The sequence below is a fragment of the Austrofundulus limnaeus genome, unplaced genomic scaffold (assembly GCF_001266775.1).
Source record: "Austrofundulus limnaeus strain Quisiro unplaced genomic scaffold, Austrofundulus_limnaeus-1.0 Scaffold696, whole genome shotgun sequence".
Classification (NCBI taxonomy): domain Eukaryota; kingdom Metazoa; phylum Chordata; class Actinopteri; order Cyprinodontiformes; family Rivulidae; genus Austrofundulus; species Austrofundulus limnaeus.
The window spans coordinates 112,895-132,799 of record NW_013953098.1 but is presented as its reverse complement, the minus strand read 5'-3'; the positions used below and the strand labels follow the sequence as shown (position 1 = coordinate 132,799).

The window sequence follows — 19,905 nt, the reverse complement described above, 5'->3', positions numbered from 1 at the left end:
AAAAAATCGTAGAATACGAAAACATTGGTGAATGCCACAAATTCTCCTAAATCACTCGTATGCACAACTTAAGAACAAATCTGTGCGTACGAACGATTCTTGCATGAGGCCCAATCATCCTGATGGTGAAGAGAAGAAACTTTTTTTTTTTTAGATTTTTCTACCTGGATTATTGAGATGCATCCGGACACTTGGTGATGATGAGAGTCAGTGCAACTGGGTGATGGTCATTAAAGCCTTTCTCTGCCCTTTTTTTGTGGCATAAGAAGTTGTAGTAAGAAGAGACTGAGGATGGTTTTGAGTACCATCGCAATAAATTGTGCTCCACATAACAGTTTGACGTGGTGGGCAGTAATATTGATTTCCTGTCCGATATGTTCAAGGGGAGAAACAAAGCATTCCTGAACAAGACGTTTGTTTGTTCGCAGAGAACTTAGCTTTAAAAATGTCTCTTTCAATTTAATGAAGGAATGAATAAATGTCAGACTTTCAATGCTCTTCTAAAAATGATTGCCTTTGGTGTGAAATATATAAATCCGCAGACCTTTTTATTTCCAAGCAGGAGAAAATGAAGACGAGTAAATGTCAATTCTAAATTCCACGCACTGAAATCCTGCAGAGGAGTGTGTATAAATAGACCTGGGGTAGGTGTTGAGGTCCAAAGGATAAATGCAGCTCTAGATGCCAAAGGACAAGCCTATGGAGATCTCTTCTCTTCTCTTCTCTTCTCTTCTCTTCTCTTCTCTTCTCTTCTCTTCTCTTCTCTTCTCTTCTCTTCTCTTCTCTTCTAGTTTACATAATATGAGGCTTTTTGTTTTATATAAATACAAGCGTGATAGTACCAGCTTTGTCCTCAGCACAAGGACATCTGTGAACTGATGGAAACCTGAGATGTTCTCAGCCTGAACCCTCTTGGTCCTGAACAGAAATGGTCATCATTCTCGTCTCACATCTGCTCATTTATGAAAACTAAAAATGTACAATAATTAGGCTGCTTTCTAGCATAGTTCTTATTATTAAGCATTAAACCAGACTGCTCTTTTTTTTCTAGGATATTACTAATTAAACTATATACATGACAGTATGAGCCAAACTAATACCAACAAGGCTTGCACTATTGCAGTTTTGTCTAGATAAGTTGTACTGTTTAATTGCACACACAAAGCCTTAAAAAATCTATTTTGTCATGACGGCAATCTTCAATTTTTAGCATAAAGCAATTTTGTAGTACGTTATCAAGGAATCAGGATGTTATTTTCTTGATTGTTTACCATGAGCTTACTTAAATTATATTGTTTGTCTTCATGATTGAGTGTGATGACCAAATCTATATCCAGATTTCCCAATGTGCAATCTTTTGATCTGCCATGTGTTTAAAGAAAGGATAATGATTGTCTGCTACAGCAGTTTTTCAACCCTGAGCCTCAAGGCACACCATCCTGCATGTTGTTTCCCTGCTTCAACACAGCTGATTTCAATTGATGACTGATTAACAGGCTTTTGTTGAACTGCAYTTATCTGAATCAGGTGTGTTAAAGCAGGGAAACTTCTAAAACATGCAGGACGGTGTGCCTTGAGGACCAGGGTTGAAAAACACTACACTGATAATTAAGTGGTCATGTAAATGCTTGTGTGATAGTGAGAATTTGTTTGGCCGAATGCTAGCTGTMTATCTCACAAACRTCTGGATTTTAATGATCAGATGCACGYCCACAGCTAATTTGTTCTATCGGACAGCATAATGGCAGATGATGATCTGATATTTGGTGTGGTAGTAGCTGAGAGCAGTCCCCAATATGTATTTTAAATGCAAGGTGGCAGGTGATATGCATTTTTAAAATAAATGCTCCTAATGTGACTGTGGCTTTGCTGTGCTCTGAAACCTCAATGTATTCCTCTTGTACCYGTCCAAGATGATTCCTTCTTGTGCCAAGCACAGCTCAGCCAGCTGGTGGTGTGCCACAGTCAAAGTTCAACAAAGATAAAACTCTGGCCACGATACGCTTTGACTGTTACTTTCACAGCCAGTAGACTCAAAGCATTGTTTGCTCGTATAGCTTTGAAATCTCTMTATGTGGGCTTTACTTTATAAGGCTTTGCTGTGGAGTAGAGAGCTCATCTTAAACACAGCGGTGAGCTCCGTGTTAACTACTTCTGGTTAGAAACACCCATTAAATGATGACCTTTAATGTCCAACCAATTAACTGGCTGCTCTGACATATGTCCTGTTGCAGTTCTTCCTAAAAGCATTATTGAAGTGTTTAATCCGTCAGATSTTGCAGATTTATTTTTGTAAAAGCTTGAAGTTCATCTGTGCTAGAGAAGTGTTGACTTAGTGTCGGTGTTTCATTTATTTCTGCAGCAGCTCCTTGAAAGAATGCCATGGGTAAGTTTTCTTACTCWGTAACAAAATAGGAATGTGTGATATTTATACAGAGTTACCGTTTGATTTATCACAGCAGAAGGAAAAAGCGTGAGACTAGGTGCGGTTGTTCCTGGTTGTGATAATAGACTTGCTGAAGACAAAGGACGAGAAAGTACCCGAAGCACAATGTGTTTCAGTCACAAAGTATAATTACAACTTCCTCATAGTAATTATATAATCTAAGTAAATACCTGCAATTAAATGTTATTAAACAGTTAMATGCTTCTGTTTAATGCTGAGTAAATGGATTCATAAGTTTATTTGAAACAGTTTCACACGCAAGAAATTCAGAAGCATATCTGAGTTGAGGTGATTCTTCTTTCTCATTCGTTCCGTCTCCTTTTATTCCCCCCATTCTGCTCATTTTCTCACTTGAACGCACATGTAAAATAGCTTTATCACCTTTTGCTTTCTTCCTCTCACATCCTCATTTAGTTTTGTACTTCCCATCACTGTGGCGTTTTATTACCTGTGCTGATTTATACAGTTCATTCTAATTGCACGCCTCTCAGTCTGTGAGCTGGGCCTGTGATGTGTAAATRGCTTGGGTCAAAGGTATCGACTGTTTCTGTCTGTTTGTGACACTCAAACACAAATATTGACACCAGAAGACCAGAGGCAAAGCTTGGTACCACTTAGATTCATGTTTATTCTCCCTAAATTATAGGACTGCATCACTAAACGGTTGACATTTCTTTGTTGGCAGATGTTTGTGTGTTTGAGCAATGCGTGGCTTTCAGTTTTGGGGAATAAACCAACATTACTTGCAAATAAAAGCTGCTGCATCTGTTGAATATTATGGAACAGTGTTAATTTTCTTTCTTTACAATTTTGTGRCAACTTATGAAATATAAAAAATATCAACTAAAAGAGACCAGTGATGTTTGAGGTAATTAGAGAACAAAAGGTAAGAATAGTGAAACTGAGTACAGTTAAAATGATTTTGATTGTTTAAAGGAACTAAAACTAAAATGAAAAAGCAAAAGCAAACACTAAGTAGTATTTGCTTTTTCATTTTAGTTTTGTTTCTTTCTTCATTTTGTTTCTTCAGATCAAAGTTACAGAMAAAGAACATGCTTACAAAACATGTCTTAGGAAACAAAAATAGCTGACATCTTGTCCACATGGATACACTAACTACCTTCTTTTATTTCTAATTTATTATAATCTGATAAACACAGCACTATTTGTAAATGTGTTTATCTGGTTGAAAAGATGATTAATCTATGGCAAACCCATATGAAGCACTGCCTCACAAATACACCCAAAAAAAAACCTAAACAAGGCTTAGACCTTAAGCAACACAATCTGCCATTAATGTTGGTGTTACTAAATTGAAGTGTTTAGAGATATACGGTAGGTTGGACGTTTTCAAAATGGTGACATTTTTGCTTTCCTCTAAAAAGAAAAAAAGGGATTTGATTTTTCACTTTGCAACCTGCTTAACAAATTTTTAATCCTCCTTAAATGCCATTTCTATGTGGAAATGTACTATTACCATTRGTGTGGCCTCTGAGACTGGGCCATTTTTACTTTTGTTTATGAATATGTAAAGGCAGCATTCACATGAACTGCTAAAAAATGAAAACTTTGTTTTTTTATTTACATGGCAGAAATCTACTTAATCTTGGCTGAGCACAAATTAGCCTTTAGCCTGTCAATTCAATTAAAAATMACCTTGATTTTCCCAAAATTGAGGTCATTCACAAAGCTATCAAAAACAGGTAAGTAATGAACTGTTTACAATCTCGCCACAAAAACTCACTTCAAATTATCTAAACTGTCTATTTTAAGCTGCAGCACATAACATTTTGCCTCAGCAGTTAGCTGAYTCTTGTTCTGACAGCAGCAAATCTTGGAAACAACGCTGAGCTCTTTCTATAAACTAAACATCCGTCTAATGAATTGGTATCCAGGTCAGAGACAATGTCAAGGAGCTCTTACTCCCACATTAAGTCATGCATCACCCAGGCAACCTATTACAGTTGTCTGTTCGGGTTTAATAAGAGTTTTCACCTCTTCTGATGGATCTGTCGCTCCCTGGAAGGACACACCATGCATTTTTACTCGCTGTGTGTATTGTAACTGGAGTGATACACTGATGAGTRTTAGGTCTGCTCTTCTTCTGAGTGTGAATTATCTCACAAACAAGATCTGCCTGTGTGTGTGTGTATCTGTTGTGTGTATTCAGAGCGGAGGATTTGGATTTACTGGGCGGTCACCTTTGTTGTAAAACCTGCTTTATTGGAAACAGAACGAGCCAACAGCCTGCGGCCTGCAGTCCTCTGATTTAGTTTTTTTGTGTACTGCCTCTGCAAGTTTGAGGGGACTTTTAATGAGACGTCTGTTGAGGTGGGACAGATGTCTAGCCTCCCAGTACCTTTCGGCAGCTGGAGCRGTGGTTACCAGATGTTCTAACCGTACCCATCTTGCTCTTCTTGATTTGCCACAATCAGTGAGATGAATTTGGTTGTCATCTYTTTGACCAGGATGGAGGGCCTCCTGTAGTTCTTTCTTCCTCTTCGGATGCCGAAGGCGCTGAAGCGGTTCGTGCAACTTTTAATGGATTTCTGTTCAACTTTCCAGGCCTCGTTCATTTTCATAGCTTTGCCTCTTCCCTCTGAAATCCTCATTTTTTTTGATAGATGCAATTTCTGTCCTCTCTGCTTTTTGCTTTTTGAGACATGACGGTTGTTTGAATGTGAATGTAGCTCTAAGTGGTGTATTTCTGCGCATTTGTGTGTTTTCCTTCGTTGGTCACTAAAGAAGATTTGAGGTTCCCGTGTCATTGCTTCCATACCRCCAGCCCTCTGTCTCTCGCTCCCAAGGACCATCTGTGCTCTGAAAGTTTGTTTGTTTGGGGTTTTTGGGGGAGTTTTAGTTTTATAGCTGGAAGAGTGAAGCGGTTTTTGGTAAAATCCGGCGTTTTCAAGGCCACACAAACACAGCCTCCCATCTGTCTCCAGYCTCACAGGAAGCATGTTTTTGAGCTATACCACTCAGGTTTGTCTTTCCTTTCTTGTTTTTTTTTCTCGTTAAGAAATTTAGACTCATTAGTATCAACTGCTTTCTTTGTATGCTGCTGCTTTGTTTCTGTAATGTATCTCAACCTGAGCTCTCTCTTGTTTAAAGAATTTATTTGATAGATGCTTATGAAGGGGTTTTACGTCCCTCCCTGTCTTGAATCGCTCATCTCCTTTTTTTTTTGCCATTTCATCTGTCTGCTTGATCTGTCAGACAATTGTCTCCAGCAGCTAGTCTTATCCCTAGAGCAGAGTCAGGGGCAGAAAGATATTTTTCTACTTTGGCCAAATTTTCTTCACAGTGATTCTAAAAAGAAAAATGATTTTCTCCAGTTCTGCCTGCTTTGTGATATGATGGGTGGTTCAGAAGACCTGAGTTAATCTGGTTGTCTGTGGTTCTCTGTACTCTAAACTGTGAGGGTAACGGGGTAGATAATGCAAAAAGTTAATGTAGCCTCATTGAGACACGTGTGTGTGTGTGTGGGTGAAGGTGAGTCCAATGTGATGCTCTGCACTGCCAGGCGTCATTTCTGTCTGAAGCAAGTCTTCTGTGACGGAACTGAGAAATTAAGCACAGTTATTGAATCAGAAGGTTTAGAAAAAAATCTGTGAAAATCTGTCAGAATTAAGAAGCAGACACAAAGCTTACATAAGACAACACTTAAACCGTCATCCAGACAGGATTATGCTTTTTAATTTGTCCTCTCAGACACTTTAAGTCTCTTCTGCMCCTGAACAAACTGTTCTTTCTAAAGTGGTTCTGTTTGATTGCTTTCTACTTCTACGAGAGAATACAGTGCATCGCATGTCTTAATCAAATAAATCTTCACACACACCTAAAATTAATATTGGATTAGTTAATTATTTGGCTTCAACCCCTTAATCTTGTATCTAAATTGCTTAATTGGTCTGTAAGTGTAATTCTTTCTGCCGGAACCATACATGTGCAAGAATGGACAATAGCTCTTTTTATTTTCTAATTGCTTTTAAAAACAACAGCAACCAAAAAAGAGAGAACTTTAAAAAGTAGGGTTCCCTGAAGGAACGCAAGTGATGCCAAAGCTTTAAACAGTTTGCTTGATCTGTTAGACTCTCAGCTACTATCACACCAAATTTTAACTCGATATCTGTGAAAATGATTYAGTTCTATCCCTTTTTAGGTCTGCCAAGGTAGTTATCTGTGTCAGCCATCTTGATTCAAGTTGAATCTAAAAGGTAATGAGTTGTAGATGCACATCTAATGATTATTCTGGAAAGTGTCAGGACATTCTGTCTACAGATTCATGAGATATCTTGCTAATAGACAGAGAGTACCAACATGGATCCTACATGTGTATCCACAGTGCTCCAKGTCGTAGAAGGTACTGACAGTTCAGAATCTCCAGTTCACCTGTGATGCATGTTTTTGGACTTTGGGAGGAAACCAAAGCACCTGGAGAAGAAATCCACAAACGTAAACTCCACATTTAGAGGTCCCAGCTGGGATTTGAGCTTGCAACCTTTTTGCTATAAGGCAACAGTGTAACCTTCTGTGACACCGTGCAGCCCACACAAATTCCAAACCATTTATTTTTATTCTATTTTCAGATTAAGCTCGTCTTTGGTTAACTAAGAATAGCATGTGGGACYTGGGAACTCATTCTTCTTTCCTCCCTTGACTCTAAACCCGTGAACATTTGACTTCAACCAGTTAAYGAAATTTGAGACCATTTTCACTACTTTGCCATTTCAGTGTRGGCAGATTTCAACATTTTTGTGCTGATGTAGTTGTCTTTTTCTTTGAATAGCTCTCCCAAGATCAGCTTATCCCGTTCACCCTGTTTTACTCTGGCTCATTGTGAGTTTCTTTTACACTCCTTCATTGTGCTCTTAAGCCGTRCACTAATCTTACACTTCATTTTGTTCTCTTGTACTTTTTCATGTCCTCATCTCTCCGTTTCAGTCTTTGTCTTCGTCCTGTCTTACAATACCCCTCTCATGCACCATTTCTCCTTTCATCTGGTGTTAAATGTGCCGGTCTGATTAGCCAGTGAGACGGTCAGATACATCTCCATCTTAAGTGGTTATGTGCAGTAAAATAGTTAAAAAAAAGAAATGTAACTAGAAAAAGTTGTGACCTCAATACTTTGAGGACTGGGAGGGAAATGCAGTGGTAACTGAGATGATATTGCCTAATGAGACAAAAGACTTCCTACTCATGAACTTTGAACCCAGTTTGTTGACTTCTGCTCCCACATGGTAACTGAAGGATGAAAGTATGTCAATGCTGATTGTTCCCAGACCAAAGAAAGTCTAGTCAGAAGGGGATGCAGGAAAGATCTGTAGTGATCTCAGGCTGATGATTGCCATGGAAGCAGACTTGAGTGAACTGTAGGAAATGAAAAACGGGAGAAGGTGTAGGAAATTGACCAAGTGTACAAAGGAAAGCCTCAGCAGTGCTGACAAAATACAACAAGAGGACTAGATGAATTGTTTGCATTTGGAGAGAAACAGCAAAGTAGGCAGAGTTATTTGAGTCCTTTTCAAAGCAATTTCCAGGCACAGATGGCAGAGAGGGAGGTATAGATTGGAGAGAGAGAGCTAAATAGGGACAGAGCGCTGAAGGCATTCTGTTTGTCTGCAGATTTCTGTCTAATGACCTTAAATCATTACAGGCAATGCTAAAAAACTACAAACCRTTCCTTTTTCCTTMTTATTTTTTTGTTTTCTACTGCTCTTTTGCATTCTTGAAGTGAAACCCTTGTATGAAATATGAGCTTTATGAATCTTGGATGATGCAGATCAGTGGCCTGTCAGCGGTATATTACGTGACATTTGTACTCAGCGACCTCGTGTCCCTCGCCCTGGGAAGACGGGCATTATTTGCTCTGAACCTGCAGAGCAAATGTGTGAGAAAAAAGGTTTATTTGGTGTTATCCTTGGAGGAAGATGTGAGGAGGTGAAGATACAGTTTCTCTAGCTCAGCTGTATCCCACAGCATGAGCTGCTGTGGATTTAACAGACGATGCTTTTTTTTTTGTTATCTTCTTTTTATCTGTGTTTATCTTTTTCAGCGAGGCAGAACGGACATTAAGGTTGATTCTAGCTCAGTGTTGGGTACAGACCAACAATGTGAGTGTACGTGCATTTTAGTTTGTTTCATTAGTTGGTATGTAAACCTGTAAACTATCAGTTAAATACAGGATATATACTTTCTTGCTTATAGTGTTTGGTTATTTGGAAGGTAAATGTTTCTTAACCTCCAGCTTTCATAATAACTAAACAAGTAAAAACAAAAAATAAATTGTGTTCATTTGACCTTGCCTGGCCCGACTGGCTCCTGTGCAAAGTTTCTCACCAGGGAAGTGTTTTCACATTCCTCTCTTAGAGCTGGGGATGTTTGTGGTTTCCCATTAAAGCTCAGATTTATCTGAGACCGGGCACAAGAAGAGCTCAATCTGGGTTTATGGACCAGAGTTTTGTCGTGAATGTACAAAACTTTCAGATCAGTGGAGCCCGAGAAGCCACAGTGTTTGATATGATTCAGGTTCAAAATTTCTTAGTTCAGAAAAAGGTTAAATGTTCCTCTCAACCTTTTCTTTTATCACGACACTCAAGTCAAACAAAACTTTAGTTATTGTAGAATTTGGAACATGTTTCATGGAAGAAAATTTAGTTGAAAAACTTTTTTTTTGTTTTATTTCATAATATTGTGGTTAAGCACCTATCTAACTCAGAAGAATTTAAATAAATGGTGCTGCCATTAAACAGCATGCCTAGTAAGAATTTTAGTTTTTTATTATAGTAAATGTGTGTAAAAATAATCAGAAAATGTACAACTATAGTTTCTTGGTGATGAATCCAAAGTTTGTTTTCACTCTTAACCATGTTGAAAATAATTGTTTTTCATGATGAATATGACTTAATGTTGTGACCAACCTTAGTTGTATTCAAACAAAACAAAAAAATCCAACTAAAGCTTGGAGCAAAAGACATTTCAAGTTTTGCAAAAAAAATAAATAAATAAAAAAAAATCTTTCAACTAAAATCTTTGGATTAGCATAAAAATACGGCAGTTAAGATTTTAGGTCAACATTTTGATTGGAACTTTTATTTAAAATGCAAATATGCATTTGCTCTTGAATCTGTTTATTTCATTGAAAAGCTGTTTTGTTTGATTGCATATAAATTGGAAAAATCTCTGCAGCCGCCTTTAATTTTTCTTCTCTCTCCCTTTGCGCTTCGTTATCAGGCTGCTGCTGAGTTTGCGAAGGCCCACCTGCCAGAGGCTCTGCGCCAACAGCTACTGACCTATGAACGAGAGAGAGAACGGAACAGAGAAAAAGACAAGGAGAAAGACGAAAAGAAGGAGAGGGTCAGCCTCTCCTATCCCTCCATCCTGGAGCAGCAGATACTGACTTTAGACAAAGAAATGCTGGACAAGCTCTCTGCCACTTACAATGAAGCAGGTGTGTAATCATTTAGTGCCACATTTGTCTCGGTCATCACATTTGTTTAGCTTTATACAAGATGTTTGTGTGATTTTTTTTTTATTTTTTTGTGGTTTAGTTTTGCTGCTTGGTTGGTCCTTTCATTGGCATTGATTTAAATGTCTCTGTGCTGCATGTCAGCCTGAATATAACAATAAAATTTAAGATTATTAAGATGGATTTTAGCGTCACACTTTGCTTATTAGACCAGATAGAATAAGAAAGCATATTTTAAAGGTCCCTCATAATGGTGCATGCAGGCCAGTATGCTCTGCTTGACTGTTATTGAACAATGACTGTCAGCAGCCCAGGGRCCTGCTTATTCAGCTGTTTAAATACAAGTTGATCTTCAGTGGGCTTGTAGTAATTATCTGGGAAGGGATGCAGGAGAGAGGGAAACTGAGGGAGACGGTGATGGATGGAAAGTGTTAGGGAGCAGGTCAGCTGAAGGGATATTTGTGTGGAATATGAACATTGTGCTAAGAAAGAGAGTGCAATGAAGGAAAAAACAATATAATTCAAAAGTTGTGATGTTGAAAGGAGATGAGAATCCTCTGACGAAATCATGATCAAATACTAACACATAGATGTGTGCAAAGCTGCTGTGCATCATCATCATCATCAGTCTTCCCTCAGTAATAAATCTGTTTGTTTATTCCCGTGACCAGCTGGTCGTACAGACCAGATGTCATCACTTCATCATGTTACCAGCGTTCAGTTTCACCTGTCAACCATTTGGACTCTGTACTGSGAAGCGAGGTGGTACTAAAGCTGCACCGGGGGTTGGCTTCGACCTCACTCGCTGCCTCGGTCCATTTAAAAGTTGCACGGAGGCGACCAGCAGGCGTCTAAGTCTTGGACTGATGGTTGTTGTGAACGAGCTGATTGAGATGGAGGAGAGAGGTTTCATACTGATTWTGTGGAACTTTAAGCTCAAAGCTCAAAAATTCAACTTTTCTTTGAGAACATCGTTGTTCCTGTCAGAGCTGTTCTAAATAACGGAAATAACATAACACAGAGAAATAACACATGTAGCCCAGAAAACTGTGCATACATGTTGGTGAAGTGTCTCATCACATCCTCATGAGAATGAGTCGTCATCRGATACTTGATTAAAGAATTTAAAATATGCAGGTTTGAAGCAACCAGTTCAGAGGGGACAGTTTATCCTGCTGCTGCTGTCGCTGTTGTACCTTCTGGTGCTCTGTATCTTTTCATCATCTTTTTAACTTTATCCTTCTCTCATTTCCTCCCTCCCCAGCTGGAGATAAGCATCAGCTTTCTGGCCAGGGTTTTACACAAAAACAACCACCAAGTAAAGCTCTCCTTCTGAGCGCTCAGCCTTCTCCTAAAATTATTGCAGACAGGCTGTAAAGATAATTTARATTCTTCCATTTTCTTTTCCCTCCACGCTTCTTTTCACAGTCAAATAAGAATGACTCACACAGCTTATTGAKCAAGTCAGGTACCCTTTCAGTCAAAACCCTCCCATGTCATCTAGTTTTAGTGTTAGACACTTGCAGATTGAATCTGATGCAGCATTTGTCCTAGCCTTTCTTGCCAGCCGGTCTCTGTGGAATCTGCTGATCAAGTAAAAGTTGTCCGACAATGTAATTCAACAGTCGCGTGGTTTAGAGTGCAGAGCTAGATTGTTGCAGTAATCGAGGCTTAAATTGAGCTGGCGAGGAGTGAAGAGCGAGGCAGTAAACAGAGAAACACCCTCAACACAACAACATAGATTTATCCCTCTGTTCGTTCATTTATCAGCAAACAAACAGAAGAGTTTGAACCAGAGATGGGACTTTGAAGCTGTGACCAGAAACTGAATCTATTCTGTGAGGATGGAAATCTCTGTTACACACAGTATAAAGGCTAAAACGAGCAGTGAGATGAGATTAATTACGGGTGTCACATTTTACAAATATTCAGATGCAGAAAATAATTGCTTATATTAGAATTAAGGCAATAGCAAATTACTGTATGCATAGAAATATTTACAAACTGTATAATGTTCATTCTTGCTGCATTTTGAAGTATTTCAGGCTTAATCATGATGGCCTCATTAAAACCCATAGTATTATCCTGATGTTGAACTCACTAAATGTTAAAATTAAAAGTTTATATCAGCAGCCAAAGTATATATTCCTTTAATTACTGCCTTGGATGATGTTAAATAGTAGGAAATTGTGAAAATCCTGTTTTTCAGAGTTAAAATTAGAGATCCTCTCTGGTTTATTTTCTGAAGCAGCAGCTACTTTTGATGCCTTCACCAGAAACAACCTCTCACCTTGTTCCTTGCTGTGGTGACATAGTGGGTTCCATTTACATCGTATTCTGGAACTGGGAAGTAGTAGTGACGTAATTTCCCAACGAACTATATGAAACCTTATTCCAGGTAGCCGACAGGCGATCGTTTTGCTGTCGCTAACTTAGTTACAACACTTACAATATAAACAATGATAAAAAGAGAGCTCTATTATGTACGTCATGCAAATAAACATTAATTTTACTAAGTACAGTATGCAAAAAAAGTGCACCACTTGTACGAGTGATTAAACGTGCACAAAAACATTAAGAATGATAACAGTAAAAGTTATGGAGTTAACTTTCTAAAACTGTGAGTGGCGGCCATCTTGAAATCGAAACTGGGTTAGTCGCAGTCGCTCCCACTATACGAATGGGATTTACCACTGGAAGGGGCGTTCCAGTTTAAATTTATGAACGAGAACAAGGAAATTTCCTCTTGCCAGTGTTATTGGAACGCACCAAGAGATCTGGGGGCTTTGTGACAATAGGAGGTCTGATTTCCAGGTCAAAGGACGACTGAAGCAGTGAAAGAAACTCCTGKGTGACTCGGTCTAACGGTTGGTCTGCAACATAACGATAATATCTAAAGTCATTATCAGCTCACTTTTAAGTTTTGATTGAGGAGAATTTTCAAAAGATTTTAAAATTTCTACATCTGAATTTCTTCCCAGTAACCTGCATAAACCATAACCATGAAAAGTGTTTAAATCAATAATTTTTAAACTCATTTCTATAAATTTTTACTCCATTTTAAAAATAAAGTTTAAAAAGCTACTTCAAATGCACGGCCTTTTAAGGACTTGAGGGGGAAAAAAACAACTTTTTGCCGCTCTTTAAACAGCAGGTTTAGTGAGAAGTAAAGACTGATGACATTAAAGGTAATTCTATGAACTTTTGGGTCTTGGAACTGCTACCAGAGTCGTAAATCTTGTATTATAAAAAAAWTTATTAGACGTGCAGTGTCATAAAGCCTATGAGAGCTTTTCTGCTTCTGGAGCTGTGTAAAGACAATAAATCTTGGAGTGCGCYTCGAAAATAAGTTACTTTAATGCACCGACCTTTGGTGGATGTGCTGCATTCTGAGCATATTCAACCAAGTGAAGAAAAATGAAACGGAAAACATCTTTTAAAACTCTTTGTTTTTAAAACGGATTCCTGGCCGAGATTTTCTCAGGTGACACTTCAGACTAAAACTATTTCACAGYCTTTATAAGGTAGTTCAAAATGACTTGGTAAAAAATACACACATTAATAGGGAAGTCCAGGAATGGCAGTCATCACGAGGAGAAACATGACAGTAGAATAATGCTGGAAATAATAATAATAATAATAATAATAATAATAATAAACCCTGCTTTCTTTATTTTTAGAAAAGCTTTGATTGTGAGCCGGGGTTGTATTAGTCACAGTCTCACGTTTGTCACAAGGCTTGCTTACAAACGTAAATTGAGATGTACCAGGAGCTCAGACGGCCTGTCAGCAGAAACCAGCTCMGAGTAAATTAGCACAATAATACAAATTAGAGTGGAGGAACAAAAAAAAAAAAAACTGTGGAAGCTGAACGTTAATCTTATCAAAGTGCTGAAGGTTTTCCTGACCGGGCTAAGCCAATTATTGGCATCAGCACGGGGTGCGTGTGGTGCCACTTTAATGAGGGAATGCTGAGTGTACGCTTGGCTTGAATGGGCTAATTGGAGAAGGGCGTGCTCACAAAGCACCTTAGTTCATTATCTCCATCACCATGGGAACTAGATAAGGATAATTAGCTGGACAGCAAGGCACCGAGGCCGCCGCAGCTTTAAGGACGAACAGCGGGATTAACGATGAATGCAATGATGAAACTAAAGGAAATAGACTTTTACAAATACTCAGCACGTCATCTATAATGACCTGAAAGCAGCATTTCCTTTCTTTGCTGTCAGCTAGCGTTGTTTGCCATAGCTTAGCTTAGCTTAACACTGTGATGATAATAGTTTTAGTACTTTTAGAAATGTCTTCCCGGCACCCAAACTTCCTCCTGTACTCTCACTTTTGATCGTGTCTGTATCGTCTGCAGCCTGTTTTCCCATCTTCTTGCRTAAACCCTGTTGGGACCTTTAACAGAGGAGATAAATTTCCTTCTTCTAAATGCAAAAGGCTAGAGGTAAACAGCAATCAGTCAACTTTGCATCAAACTGTCAACCTTAAACAAACTCTGAAATGTTAGTAGGTTATCCTCATCCTTTATTATTTTTTGCCTCTTTGTGTTTTTTAACACTAATGGTCCATCCCAAGGTGTTGGAAGCAGTTTTATTTTCTTCTTGTTTAGTCTTTCTGCCACTATTTGATTTTGTCTTTACTTTGTGAACACGTTGTCACCAAACAGCCAGATCTGCTCTTTCTGTACAGGATTTTGGATCTCACACAAAAGGCTTCAGATTCCTAGTCTACACTCAGTTCTGCCTGGCTGGGAAGCTAAACAAAGCAAAGAAGAAGTGAGGACATTTTAGGAGAGTGGAGCAACAAAGAYAAGTTAACTGGAAAAGTTTTTGTCTCCTCTTACTGGACCAAAGCTTAAGGCTCTCTAGGCCTGYTTCACAGAAAATACACCCATTTTAGCTTCAACTTTTAAGCGTTATTTGCTTTTTCTTTTTGTTGTATTCTCAAAGCAAATGGCTGTAATGAAATGCCAATAACAACACGCTCCTCCAGTTCAGCAGATGTGAGTAATTTGCACTCTTTTTGCGTCTGAGCACAGTTGTCTTCGCTGCACAATCTAAATATGACCTTTGGCCACAAACGCAGCAGGCACAAAAAGTGACAAAAAGGAAAATATATTTTCTCACAGTGGGCTCCAAGTTTTAACAAATGAAGTACAGAAGGTCTGTTTAAAACCACATTAACATTTGAMTTTATCAGGGAGGGATCATGTTTAATATGTTTTGAGCAATATTTCATCCTCATTTTCACAGGAAATAAAACGAAATGCATCCTTTGATTCTGTCTCAGACCAAAYGGGCTCTTCCTGCCCCACTTCTCCCTGCAGAGAGGGGCTCTCACCTGTCTAATCACCTGAGCGCCTTCAGTTACAACTACTAACACATTTTAGCAAAAAAGACACGTTGTGTTTACAGGGTTACTATAAATTGTCTTTATTAACCGCTTGATGTGAAACTCTACATTTATATTTAGCAATTCCTAAAAGAACTAYTACATTTGGAAATATATAAAGAAAAATAAATATTCTCACCAAAAATCCATAAATTCTGAACTACAACGAGATGTTTATAAGAACTGTTACMGCATTTTCATTTTCCTACTTGATAATCTCTTAAGTTTGCACGGACATGGCTGTGATCTATTTGATCTATTTCTACTTGTTTTAGACTATTTACTTGGAGATGCAGCAATTTCTAACARTCATTGGCAGCATACTTTGAGGAGCATGTCTCCCTTTGTGAATTAGATGGAGCAACGATATATTTTGCTTGTGATTAGAAACTGCWAAATCTGTGTTCTTTGAATCTGGGTCTTAATTTTTCTGTCTCGATTTCTTAAATTTTACACATCTATTTCTGTCACTTTGGCTTTGGTATGATTTTGTGTTTTATAGCTTGATAAACTGATTTATAGTGAAATAWTTTCATCCTACTCAGTATTAAGTTCCAGTCATTCACTTCAGCGCTCAGATGGACAGCCTTGAAATTTTTGCGGACGTTTATGTCCCTCTGGGGACAAATTCTTAAGACCTTACCTCTCTGACATTTTCAGCATATGTAATTATGAGATAACTCTCTAGTTCAGATATAAAATCCAGGTGATTCTCAGCACCCTCCCCTCTCTCTGCTTCAGGCACCACATGTCTGGTGGCTCTGCTGTCTGATAAGGAGCTGACGGTGGCCAATGTCGGAGACTCTCGCGGAGTGCTGTGTGATAAAGACGGCAACGCCATCCCGCTCTCCCATGACCACAAACCTTACCAGCTCAAAGAGCGCAAGAGGATCAAGAAGGCTGGTGAGAAAACCGCTGCAGTCCTGATCTGTACACTTCCTCTCATCCACCTCTAAACAACAGAATAAAGAGTATTAGAGTCTGGATTGCCAAGAAAATATAAGTTCCCCTGTGATCAAATGAAGGGACTATTACTTTTACTTTATTGGTTCATCTTGTCTTTGGCTCAAACCTACTAACTGATAACAATTTGCTTCTAAGGCAGTGTGTTATCAGATGCAGCCAGGCAGTGCCCATTATTTAAAGTGTTTGTAAGCTCCAGCTCTGTCTGCATACTTACTGTGCTGAGGACAGTTTCAGTGGAGATTATCAGATTATTCATACAGAAAGCCCAACATCTCCATCTAATGGTTCGGTTTGGTACTAGAAGAAAAAAACGTGTTTATAGTGGGGCAATACTTCAAATTAGAACAGCTTACTACATACAGTAAATGTTAAAATTAATTCATCAAAAAGTATTTACACAGTAATTGTGATGAAAAWTTTTCACAAGGCTCTGACCATATTAGGTCTTTAGTTTGTATTTGATACATTAAAACCCCTTTTTAGCCAATGTTCTTCCTCCATTTTTATTATATTAATCATTTACTTTAGTATTTTAACTTTATTCGTATAAATCCTAATTATAGATTTCACACTTGTGCCTTTTTTAATGTATTGTACATTACAGATGCACAAAATTGTTACAAAATGTGAGGATGTTTTTCCATCTGTTTTGATATTTGGCTGATTATTCTGCATTTTAATTTCCTTTAAATACAAAACCCATTATTTCTGAAATAAATTAAACATGACTTATTGGAACTAGTAAATACAATCTAAAAATCGTTGACAATAATTGATGTGGCTCCTTTTGCGGAACTAATTTTCTAGTTGAAAGTTGTGCATGAGTGGATTTTCTGCTGATGACGCCAGTATTTACATCCTGGTTTGAACTTTCAACTCCAGTGTTTTTAAAATCGCAGTAATGTCACTCCCCACTGCGAATCAGATGTTCTGAGCAAGTCTGGAACTCTGCGTCTGATCCAGTCATTTCCAGTGGGATTTCCTGTTCGGAAATCTGTTGAAACTGTAGAAGGAGCCCAGGATATGACATGAGCTGAAACATGTCTATGAGCTGAGCAGTGAGCGCTGATTTAGTGAAAGTATRACAGCAGTAATGCACAATAAAGCCTGGTACTGACCAAATAACTACCAGGAACTTACCCGTGTATGTACCAGGTACTTACCACATACATACTGGGCACTTACAAGGTATGTACAGGGTAATTACATGAGAATAAATAGGGTATTTACAAGGTAGGTAGGTAGGTATGGGGTACCTACAGTGCAAGTACAGTGTACCTACTGGGCCCTGATGACTACAGATGAGGCAGCTGTGGCTATAGTTCAGTTCAGTACCTTTATTGTCCACCCGAAGAGAGAAATTTGTTTTGCAACCAGGCATTTCCAACAAACAAACACAACATGTACATAAACAATGTCGAAAGCATACAAGCAGCAATTTATAAAGGTTGTGTACAGTGTAGCTTACCACCACCATGAGTGTGTATGAATGGGTGAATGACTGAAGTGTGAAGCCCTTGGAGTCCATAGGAATTTGATAAAGCGCTATACAAATTCAATTTAATTCAATTTGAATTTGAATTAATTTAATTTGTACCTCCTCYTTCCCTTGTCACGCTTCTGTCTCTTTTCAGGTGGTTTCATCAGTTTCAACGGCTCGTGGCGAGTCCAGGGCATCCTGGCCATGTCCCGTTCTCTGGGGGATTACCCTCTGAAGAACCTGAACGTGATCATTCCTGATCCCGACATCGTGTCCTTCGACCTGAACAAGCTGCAGCCCGAGTTCATGATCCTGGCATCGGACGGTTTGTGGGACACCTTCAGCAACGAGGAGGCGGTCCGCTTCATCAGGGAACGGCTGGACGAGCCACACTTCGGCGCCAAGAGCATCGTCCTCCAGTCCTTCTACCGCGGTTGCCCCGATAACATCACAGTCATGGTGGTCAAGTTTAAAGGCAAGAACAATGAAAAGAAGTGATCTCTCACACARAATATATACATTTCTGAAATGAAGTAGTGATAATAAAAAATATATTATAGGCTTAACCGGGGTACAAATAAACTATTTCTGTCACAGATATGTCCTAACACTTCCCATAACCTGCTTTTTATCTCAAAACAAAGGACTTTTAGGCTCGAAACATCCCTTTCAGACACTGTAATGTGAGGTTATGCAATTAAGCAGATTTTTGTACAGCTGTTGGTGAATCTGCACACACCTGTGTGTGAGTGTGTATTTAAGAGAGGAAATATAAGCTGAAATAATGACTAGTCTATTTAAACTTCAACAGGCAAATCTGGTGTTTCCACAACAGATTAAAAGAAAGTGATATTTCATTTATTTTATTTTAAATATGATGTATTTCATTCATTGTCTTTATAACCAGTCAAGTTTTTATTGTTTTTATAACCTGTGTCCAGCGAATCAAGCCGTATTGATGAAGTAATTAAAAACACATTGTGTTAATCTTTGTTTTAACATGTTTATCCCTAAACACAGACAAATGAAAGGATGTTTCACATACTATGCCTCATATTGTACAGAAACAGAACTGATTATATTTTTACCCCACATTCGCTGCACATGGAGGAAAGTAGGACATATTTTCTTCTTTTTAAAAGGATTGCTGATGGTTTTTACTCTGAGGGATCGACTTGCTGTGTTTTTCTGCTCAGACCGAACTCATCAAAATCTGTGTAACTAATATTGATATATAATGTAAAAGCTGTTGGATATGTGTAGTTTGTCAGAACATTTAACTTTTCATACCATAATGAAGTGATGATTTTGTATGTCTCATTRATCAGCTTTATTAAGACCAATTTAAAGAACACGTTGCTTTTTAAATGGGATAAATAGTATTTGATGATGCAAAATTCTTTTTAGTTTATGTTGAATTTGCYGTCATCTGGGAAGTGTATTACTTAGTTAAAGATGCTGTTTGTCTGACTTTGTTTTTACAAATTACCTGATAAACATCCCTAAATTGACAATTTGTTMTTTTGATACAAAGTCACCTTCACAAAGACAAAAAAGCTTTTTTTAACTGAAATTACAACCATTTTTAAATGATCTGTTGCCTTATTTTTTTCTGCTGCCAATACGTTGTTTTTGATAAAATGCAGTCGATCACGACGCTTGCAGCGCTTCCCTCAGTGTCAAATCTTGTTAGTTCAAACGTTCAAGGAATGTCTCAGAGAGACATGAAAAATGTAAATTGAATGTACATACTGTCTTCATGTTGGTATTAAACACAATGAATACTACAGAAATGTATACCGTTTAAAACCTTTTTTTTCTCTAATCCATGTTTTTGTGTGTGTGTGTGTGTATGTACAGAATGTTTGCTGCATTTGTACTTGCTTTTTGTTGACTTTAATAAACTGTATAAAGAAGAAGTAAATACAAAATAAAAAATGTAAATCAAAACAAAACGGTCAAAATGATTTTCAGTATTTACATTTTTTAAGGAAATCAGCTCAGTTGTAACACATTTAATCCAATGTTGTACATTACATTCTTTGGAGCGCAATAAAATAATAACAGCCATTTAAATATGATGCTTTTGTCTTTATTTCCCATCTACGAACTACAGAAAATATCATAAACTTTCCTTTTTTTTTG

At 38.1% G+C, this 19,905-nt stretch overlaps 1 protein-coding gene across 2 annotated transcripts in view; it reads left to right on the top strand.

Annotated features, from left to right (window-relative positions):
- The window catches only part of ppm1lb (protein phosphatase, Mg2+/Mn2+ dependent, 1Lb), a 25,902-nt gene extending 6,066 nt beyond the window's left edge, over positions 1-19,836 (top strand). For both annotated transcript variants that reach the window (XM_014027903.1, XM_014027904.1), the window contains 3 exons: positions 9,680-9,896; positions 16,056-16,217; positions 17,915-19,836. In XM_014027903.1, the coding sequence (XP_013883357.1) occupies positions 9,680-9,896; positions 16,056-16,217; positions 17,915-18,258 (723 nt within the window). In that variant the 3' untranslated portion in view covers positions 18,259-19,836. The remainder of the gene's footprint in view (positions 1-9,679; positions 9,897-16,055; positions 16,218-17,914) is intronic.
- Positions 19,837-19,905: the final 69 nt, after the last annotated feature.